This window comes from Eucalyptus grandis, chromosome 3 (genome assembly GCF_016545825.1).
Source record: "Eucalyptus grandis isolate ANBG69807.140 chromosome 3, ASM1654582v1, whole genome shotgun sequence".
Classification (NCBI taxonomy): Eukaryota; Viridiplantae; Streptophyta; class Magnoliopsida; order Myrtales; family Myrtaceae; genus Eucalyptus; species Eucalyptus grandis.
In genome coordinates this window covers 9,478,232-9,488,585 of record NC_052614.1, presented here as the reverse complement: position 1 = coordinate 9,488,585, position 10,354 = coordinate 9,478,232, and the positions used below count along the sequence as shown (strand labels likewise).

Sequence of the window (10,354 nt, the reverse complement as noted above, 5' to 3'; positions counted from 1 at the left end):
TATGTTTTCACAATTTTCCAAAAATAAGAAAAAGCCAAAAAAACGATTTATATTTTCAAAAAGGATCAAAAAATCCAAAAAAATGTTTTTTAATAGAAAAATGCCTAAGAAAATGTTTTTCCTCTACAAATGCATGGAAACCCCTCAAAAATCCAAAAAGCCTTAAGATTTAAATAAGACTAAGTACCAGGCATCAGTGATTAATTAATATAATCAAGTCCCCAAACATAATTTCTCTAGGTGCGCATGAACGAATATTCCTCCTAATATTTTGCTTGGATTTCTAATCAACCCACTCCAAATTAATTAGTGGCGATTCCCTTTTAAGATTAACTTATAGGTAAAAAATATCAAACCATTTAGTCGTGAATTGGTGAGTTTGGACTAGCCTAGGCTAAGCCTAATAGAACTAGCTGAACCATTAGCCTCTCCACCGGCGCCTGCCCTAATGTAGGCGCCGAAAAAGAGGTCACGATAATTATAAAATCTTCTAAACCCATGTTATGCTGTAGCCGTAACTCAGAGTAATCTCCCTTCCCCTTAAACTTTTTATTATACCCGAATAAACAAATTTTTGCTTCGCCAGGTGCATTAAGGGCATTCATCTACTATAATATCAGTGCAAGTAGACTATTGCAAAGTGAAACAAACAAAAGACGACGACCTTAACCCAAACATCATCCGTCCTATTGAATAAAAATGACATGAGAATGATAGTGAACGAGCTGGCAGAGCCCATAGCTGACAAAAACAACTACAAAGTCGAACCCTATAAGCTTATGATGAAATCGATGCTAGATTTGGATCTTCAGGATCTTTCCAATTGTCTTGGTATATTTTCCAGTTTCGTCCAGTTTGGACCCATCGTCGAATGGCATCAACTGTAGCTCGCTGAGTGGTTCATACAAGATCTCCAATGATCATTTGGAAAGTTATATGTATGCTTAGAATATTGTCTTCCTTTTGTCGCTTCTCGCAATTTCTCAACGGATTAATCGGGAAGAAAGTTGGTTTGATTATGCTTCCAACCACATGATTTCTTTGGTCTATAAGAAGTTGGTTGCCAAAAGGATTATGCCTATGAGTTAAAAATCATTCGATGTAGTTGCATGATCGCTCAACCATATTAGGTCTCTCTTCACAATTTTGCCGACAATTGCCAACACGAGGGCATGTCAAACTTTAGGAAGATTTAGCTTATTTAGGCTAGATTTATGTGAACATATTATGAAAAGGTTTGTTCTTGCATAGTAGCACTAACAGACCATACACATACTATTCATTATTACAGAAACCGGATGTCTAAATAATCAAAATCATATTGAACTAATAAAAGAGGTTGGTCAGGCAAGAAGGCCACAGCTCTCTTCCTTTTGGGTCGGCAAGCACTAGTCTGCCGTCGGCAGTCAACCGGACTTTCGAACCTTCAAGTGCTAGACTATCACCATTCGCCGACCAGACTATGGTCTTGTCCTCTATCTTCTCGAACCATATAGCCAACAAATGAGCTCCTGTTCCCATTCTCCGGAACCCAAAGGTGAACTTGCCCGATGGCAAAAGCCAGGAAGAGTTCCTGTCATTCGCTGTTAAGGAGGAGCCCAAGGTCCAGTTGCCGCCGGTCTGAGCTTTGGCGGAAAGTGGAAGTGGGACGAGTATTAGGATTCCAAACATCACTGACGCCATGTTAGATGAAACTTGCGTGCTCCTTGAGCTACTTCAGCCTTGTGAACGAAGCCATGTTTGAATCGAATTTGTGGACAGAGTTTGCCCATGTCAACACATATATCTAGAATTATCCTACGATAGTATTCCTTGTTTTAGTTTCTTTTTTGTTGAAGTATATTATTAGTTCTGTTAATATACTGAGCAAAGTTTACAAAAGAATATCTTATAATAGTATCACTGATATTAAATTTTTCTGATAATAATATCTATGTAAATTTATTTTTCTTCATTTTCTTTAATTTTCCCTTTTTTTTATTGAAATCAATGGTGAAAGAAAACTTTCAAATTTAGAATACGGCGAGTCTGCACCATTAGCTTGCCGAGACCCTGATATTTTCCAAAGAAAAGCATGAATTTGGAAGACTTTGACCAAACGTCGTACACGTTAAGTTGGAGATTTTATGAGTTATGGAGAAGAAGTCAGGGCTCGCAGTTGATTTAATCCCTACGAATTCGAACCGATTACAGAGCTACTTCATGGAAATTGAATGTTTCAATCATAATTGTAGATATGCTCGGATGTACGTGGAAATTTGCTTTTTCGTCCTGCATCAAGCATGCGCTCAATAGTTGCGGACCATGGTCCGTGGCATTGTGGTGATCAATACCTTGAATGAGATAGGTCTTTGTGCAACATGGAAAGTAATGGCTACAGCAATGATGAATGAATGTAATTCTGCAGATATTCTACTAAAGTTTGCTTGTAGAAGTTCCGGGTTTCGAAACTCCTGTACGTTTGATTAAATGGATGTTGCGGTGACATGACTATCCTATTCTCATGGACTTAACAACAGTATGCAAAATGTAGCACATCTAAAAGCTGTTTGGTTTACATTATGACTCAATTGCACTTTTGTAATAAGTTTAGAACTTTCGGTAGACTTATCCTCTAAAAATATAGAGCATTTAGAGTTTATAGAAGATCAATGAAAATATAGAGCATTTAGAGCTTATAGAAGATCGATGAAGTGTCAAGTCAACAACTTTAAAAAAATCTTATGGATGCCCACCAGAGAGAGGTAAGGTAAAGACTCTACTTTCAATTTCGATTTAGTGCTCTGTATGTGATAAACGAACCACAAACGAAAACCTTCTAGGACATCAAGGTGATGAAGATTAGAGATGAATGGATTTAAACGGAGCTTGGTTTACTCATGCTAGATAGACATGGTTTTTGCTTGGGGACTAATTGTTGATGCCTATAATTAGGGATTTAATCGGTTGATCCTTAGAAAAAAATTATATATATATATGGGCGTGTGTGAATTTGCATTATTTAACAAAATTCATGCTTCTCCCTACATTTCATCGCAAATAAAGGGGATTGTGATTTTTGCTACATCATGGGAGACTCGACTTGACGAGAACATTGAAGCCTTTGATATCATTTTCACTCATACATCATCAACACAGCGGTCTACAAATATTCACCTTTGGGATTATTTTTAGTTCTAATTTGCATCATCAAAAATCCTAAGGAGAATGAACCAAGTTGTGGCCGAACCAAGCAGCAACGCCAAACCCTAATTCCAGATAATTTAACCGGGGCCGGCCACATGAAGATGATATTGGGCCACATGCTCTTAAATTGAGCGTGCATTGGACATGGAGGAAGGATATTCTTTGAATGGAATGGCCTCATGCATGCATGCAGAGGAAACAAGCTCTTAATTGTCTAATGACTTTCTGCTTCGCCAGCTGCATGAACAGGGGCATTCACCTACTTCTATGAAATTGGCGCAAGCAGACTTTTTCCGGAGCAAAATAAACGAAAGATGAAGCCCTTGACCAAAACATCGTCCGTCCTATCGAATCGAGAATATGACATGAAAATGATGGTGAACGAGCTGGCAGACGCCGTGGCTGACTAAGACAACTATGAAATCGATCCCTTTAACACTTCTCCGGTGCAGATTGATTATTGGATTTGGATCTTCGAGATCTCTCCTTGTCCAGTCCCGTCCTGTTTGGACCCGTTATGGAATGGCATGACCGTAGCCGAGTTGTTTATATATACAAGATCTTCAATGATCATTTTATAAGGGAATATGTATGCTTAGAAAATTGTCTGCCTTGTGTTGCTTACCGTAAGTTCTCAAATGGAAAAATTGAGAGAAAATTCGTCTGATTATGCTTCCAACTACGTGATTTGCGGACTGATTTTTTGGGCTATGACAAGTTGGTCGCCCGAAGGAAGTGAGAGTCCCCTTCTGTATGAATAAAAAAGCAGCAGAGCTATTGAAATTGGGATTTCCGGGCACCCGATTCATGCCTTGAGGACCGGCAACTTCCATACGGTTCTCATCATCTAATTTAGCAGAGAAGATCTACTTTGCTTGGGTCAGGTTGAAACAATGTTCTACTGCATCGAATGCAATTTTTATGAAGCAAAATCATCGATTGGAAAATGCTTTGATGGAGCCGCATTAGTTTTTCCCGTGACATACAGGAATATGATCCACGTAGAATTCCTAAGAGATTCAACACAAGAATGCCCGTGACTTTCAATTTACCAGTGACTGGTTCTGCATCATTTCATATAGTTACTTGATCATTCAACAATATAAATCTCTCTTCAAAGTTGCATGCGGCCTCGCATGCAATCCTTTCTGCTGACAATCGTCAACATGTTCTCTGTTGGATACTTGCGAGGGAATATCAAACTTTAGGAAGATTTAGCTTATTTAAGCAGGATCCATGTGAAGACATTGTGAAAATATTTGATTTGGCGTAATAGCACTTACAAACGATATGGATATTTTTCATGATTATAGACTACAGTTGTCTTAAATAAGTAAAATCATATTGAAGTGGTAAAAAAGCTTGGAACTGGTGGTACTGGGACTTCAACCGCTCCTTCCAACATCTAAGTAGTTTTCTTCATGGTTGGCCTCAAAGCCGGATCTTCCTGGATGCACCACAATGCTATCATCACAAGTCTTTTTACCATCTTTATGTCCCTTGACGCCTCCTCATCGCTCTCCACTAGCTGAAGCACACTCCCGTTGTGGTAGCAGTTATAAACCCAGTCGACCATTACAATTTGAGCTTCAATTTCCGCTTTCAGCTCATAGTTCTTTCTGCAGCAGATAAGCTCAACCAACAAAATGCCGAAGCTGTAAACATCTACTTTGCTAGAAATAGGCATATTCCTGAACCATTCTGGCGCTAAATAACCTCTGGTTCCTCGACTCCGGTGGTGGTTCGTGTTTGGTTTGCCATCAAGAGCTTAGCTAATCCGAAATCTGATATTTTGCAGTGAGAGAGCCATCAAGAAGAATATTTTGCGGCTTGATGTCGCAGTGGATTATATGCCTAGTGCATTCCTCGTGCAAGTAAGAGAGCCCCGCGCAACATCACATGCAATTTCTACTCTTTTGTACCAGCTGGGCCTTGAAGAGCCAAATAGAAAATCCGCCAATGAGCCGTTGCTCATGAATTCATACACCAGTAGTCGGTGTTGACCCTCATTGCAGAATCCAAGCAACTGCATTAAGTTCTTGTGGTTAGTTTGGCCAGTTGCACTCACTTCTCTTTCGAACTCCTTTTCACTTTCTCCGGTCCATGCCATCAACACTTTTACTGCCACAAAGTTGGTATCCTCGGATCCAAGAACACCTTTGTACACTGCTCCAAAGGCACCCCTACCTAGTTCTTCTTTGAATCCATCCGTCGCTTCTTGAAGCTCCCAATAAGTGTAAGTCCGTGTGCCTGTGGCTTGGTTGATCTGGACTGGTTGTAAGAACTTATAATCCCTAGATCGGGAACTTCTATAAATTACACAGGTAAGCAAGCTCACAAACACACAGCTACTCAACAGCACTGATTCGATAATCATCAGAGTCAAATTCTTGGATTTCTTCTGGCGATTTCCTGTAGCTTTTGAAGTTGAGTTATTTATCCTGACCTTGACCAGAGCCTTTCCACCCACGCCAGGATCCATCCTACCATTTGAAAGAGGCGTCCTCTTTTTCCAGCACTTTCTGTCTTTGAAAAAAGCGACTGCACAAAAACAATCAGCCAAGCAAGCCTGTCTGCACCAGTGCTCGGTTTGTGACTCGCTACGCTCGTAATTAGACATCGGCCAGCCTGTATTAAGCATCTCACGCAAAACAAACTGGTCTGTTTCAGGCTTACTTTCGTCACAACTCTGTGGTGCGAAGTCCTGTCTGCATCCGTTCATCTCGTTCGTCGAATCTAACAGAGTATATCCAGGTAGGCAGTGGCATCGGGGCCTCTGAATCTGATCGTCTCCACGAGTACAGTAGCTGTTGAAGCCACAAGCTCCAGTACCAGTATCTCGGTTCATACTCGTGCATATATTTGAAGGGACTGGGGAAGAGACCATCGACCAGACCATTGCCCAGCCAGAACTCGAATTTGCCATCTTTGGGTGGATATATTGCCTGAAGACCCCATCATATTCGAGGATCGCTCTTTGGTAAAATACGCTGGTTGGAACTTCGTCTGAGGTGACTTTATTGAGTAATTTTCCATTCCTATCCGTGAGGTAGACCTGACCACTTTGATTGAATATCAACCTGAAGCCATTACCTCGGGTGCCGGTAGCCCAATATGCATCTGAGACGACCAGCGGGGTAGGAGTGGCATAGAGCACGAGATTTCCGCCGGTTTGCAGTGTGAAGATGAATCTCCCATTGGAGTAATTCATTTTGGAATAGCGAGCTCTAACAACAGCGTCCAAATCTAACTGTTGCGTAGGCAGTATCGTATCCGTTGGTCGGCTGAACGAATCCCACAAGTTGACGTGGCTTGCGCTCGCTAGGATGAAGTTCCCCGTGTCGAGCATGGCCGCATACACTAAGCCAGTGGCGTTCAGGTTAGAAGACCACAGCTCTCTCCCTCTCGGGTCGGTAAGCACCAGCCCGCCGTTGGCGGTCAACTGGACTTTCGAACCTTCGGGCGCTAGATTATCGCCATTCGCTGACCAGACTATGGTCTTGTCCTCTATCTTCTCGAACCATATAGCCAACAAATGAGCTCCTGCTCCCATTCTCCGGAAGCCAAAGGCGAACTCACCCGATGGCGACAACCAGGAAGAGTTCCGGTCGTTCACCGTCAACGAGTTGCCCAAGGTCAAGTTGCTGCCAGTCTGAGCTTCGGCGGAAAGGGGAAGTGGAACGAGTACGAGAAGGATTCCTAGTATAACTGAAGCCATGTTTGATGAAACAGGCGTGCTCCTTGAGTTGAGCTACTTCGGCCTTAAGGATGAAACCGGCGTTCTTATAGAGATTTTTACACTTTTCCATGCCACCAGAGTCTCTCGCGTACGTCCGGTCGTTCATGGCAGGTGAGAGAGGCGACCATTCCTCCTCCGCGTAGATGCAATTGCTCCTCCTTTTCTCCACAGCGAGTTTGAACCAAAGTTGTGGACAGCCTTTGCCCATATATCTATCACTATCTTTGACCAAAAAAAAAAAACACATATTTCTATCTAGAATAATAATTTTGCCATATGGTCTGAAGTTTTATAAAAGCTCCACCTGTAGTAAAAAGAAATGCTTAATTAAAATAGAAGGTGATATTTGTACATATATTTTATTAGTCAATCTTTTTTTTTTGGTAATAAACCATTTATTTAGCAGCAATTAATAAACCATTTCAGAGTATATAATGAGTTACTTGATTTTGTTTCTTTTATCTTGAAGTATCTTATTAGTTCTATTGATATATCCATCAAATTTTCTTAAACAATTCTTATAATAATATCATCGATATTAATTTTTCTGATAATAATGTCTCTGTGAATTTATCTTTCTTCATTTTCTTTATTCTTCCCCTTTTTTTCTTATAGAAATCAATGGTGAAAGAGAACTTGTCAAATTTAGAATAAGGCGACCCTGCTCCAGAAGCTTGGCGGGACCTTGATACTTTTCAAAGAACGCACTTGGAAAAATTCGATCGAACTTCGTCGTACATGTTTGTTGGAGACTTTTTAAGATGAAATTGATGGAAAAAGAAGGCAGGGCCAGCAGTTAGATTCAATCCCCATGAATTCAAACCGACTACAAGTTGCTCCGTGGAAATTGAACATGCTCGAACACACGTGGAAATTTTCATCAAGCATGCAACCGATGGATGCTTTCCACGGCGACGTTGTGAGGTCTTGTGCAATTTGGAGAGGAATGGTTACAATGATGAACGAACATAATTCTACAGACACCCTACAAAAGTTTGGTTAAATGGATGTCGCGATGACATCAAGATATCATGCTCGTGGAGTTTACGACATCATACAATACTTATCACATCTAAAAAGCAATTTGGTTTCCATTTAATATAAGTGATCAGTTCACAAAGAGGGAGTGTCCCTGTATATAAATTACCGCAAAAGAGGTAACTATCTACAGTTTTCTACGCATCTTTGATCTTACTGCCGAGACTCCTCTGCATCTTTAGCATCTCAGTCATGGCAAAAGTATTTCTGTGCCAGCCAAAATTTCCTGTTCATACAATCGTCCCACAAATAAATTACAACCCGCCGCTTTCCACAATGCTCGACTAGTAAGGCGAAGTGCTAATTTTCCAGGGTTTTTAGTGTCCGATCAGGGCCTGACCTTATAATTAGGAGCTTCCAATAAGCTCCATCCTGCATGAATCCCACATAATCTGGCCTGATTGAGAAGGAACTTTCCTGGAAAAGTTCCTGAATGCTCGACTGGTTATGCTAAAATAGTTATAATAGGCGGGGAAGCTGTAGTCTTAATCTCTTCCATCTGCTCCTAATGTGGGTCGGGTGCAATGCCAACACATGCTCGGGTATAAAATCATGTCTTGTTAATATGCCCACCACAGGCAAGATTAAAATGAATACGTAAAAGAACATGTTCAAGTAGAGCAGAATGCTATTCGCACCCGGTGGCACAGAAGTATCACACCAAACACCCACAAGAGACGAGAAGAAAAATCAATTGTGATCCCCCTCCCTGATCTACTCTGATTTTTTACTGAAACTAGGAAGCTAATGTCAAGTAGCTGCATGTGCAGAAATTCAGCTAAACGGAGAGGAGAACATCCTAGTGCAAAGCTGAGCTAGTGAAGCTACATAAACATTTGGCACACCAGAATCCTTTCACGGGTTAAACTTGAACATATGAAAGATAATCGAGTAATATAAGAATGGAACAGGGGAGGGTGAGAAAATCAATCTCGTTAGGCCAAAGGAGGATGGTGTTAATGTAATTCTAAAAATGGCCCAATTCTCTAAAAAGAAGGAAGTCATCGTTGTTTTAGGGCTTTGTTAGTATAATAATTTTTGGGCCATTATGAGAATAACAACTTGTTATAAATCATAAATTTTTGAAGAAGTTGACATCACAACAATTCATAATTATTTGTTATTTGGTTTTTTATGGTCCAAAACAAACTGTTATTTTTACAATACATTAAAAACTATCACCAAATCATTTACCTTGTTTTTAATATATCATCGACTGCTCCAACCACAGAAAAAAATCAATTTTTCAAGTAAAGAAAGGACTAGAGGTATCATTGAATGATGGTGTAGTACTCTATTGAGATTGGCAGTAAAGTATTTCAATGCCAAATGACGAAAAGAGCAATAGAATAGCTTTTGATAGAATTAAAGAAGTGAAAGTGAGAGCTTGCGCCAGCGATTTCGGGTATCACCAGCGGATGTCTCAAGCCAACTTTCCTTTTAATTTTTTTTTTCTAAAATGGCTAACCTAGCAACCTCAGTAGCACCTCTTTTTTGAAAAAAAAAAAAAGTAAACATGTCAGTTTCTTTTTTTTTCATTAACCAAATCGGAAGGAGTTAATATAGAGACTTGATTGAACTAATTTGATAAGTTTTAAAACTTGATTACATTTTTTGGAAAATTTCATAACTCGATTGCACTTTTGTAATAACTTTTTGGGACTTTTGATGCACTTTTTCCAAAAAAAATATTGAGCATTTAGAGCTTATAGAGGATCAATGAAGTATCAAATCAATAACTTAATAAAAATCTTATGGACACCCATTGGGGCGAGGCAAGCTAGCACGCTCGACTTTAAACTTCGATTCAATGCTTGTTTTGTGATAAACGGACCACAACCAAATGCCTTTTAGGACAGCAAGGTGATGAAGATTAGAGATGGATGAACTTGAAGGGAGCGTGGTTTACTCATGGATTGGGCTGTATAGACATGATTTTTGTTTGGGGATTCATTGTCAATTTTTCATAACGTTTCATAAAATTAGGGATTTGATTTTTTAATCCTTAGCAAAAGATATGTGAATTTGCATTATCTAATGACAGTCATGCCTCTCACTACATCTATTGCAATAAAAAGATTGTGCTTTTTTGTTACATCGTGGGAGAATCAACTTGAGAAGAACATTGAAGCTTTTGACATCATTTTCCTCACCTCGTTTTTTTCATTTCCAATCACACATCATTAACACAGTGATTTAAAAATATCCATCTCAGGATTATTTTTATTTCTCAGTAGCATCATCAAAATCCTAAGGAGAATGAATTGAGTCGCGGCCTAACCAAGCAAGAACGCCAGGAAGTGTTCCCGTCGTTCGCGGTCAACGAGGAACCCTGCAGATACCTTACAAGGAACGCACAAATTTGGAAGACTTTGACCAAACGACGTCGCC

The 10,354-nt window shown here is 40.0% G+C and overlaps 1 protein-coding gene across 1 annotated transcript; it reads right to left on the bottom strand.

Annotated features, from left to right (window-relative positions):
• Nucleotides 1–5,032: 5,032 nt before the first annotated feature.
• Nucleotides 5,033–6,904, bottom strand: LOC104440556 (G-type lectin S-receptor-like serine/threonine-protein kinase LECRK2). The gene has a single exon (XM_010053463.3). It carries the CDS (start codon nt 6,902–6,904, stop codon nt 5,033–5,035), a length of 1,872 nt encoding a protein of 623 aa, XP_010051765.2.
• Between the last annotated feature and the right edge of the window lie 3,450 nt (nt 6,905–10,354).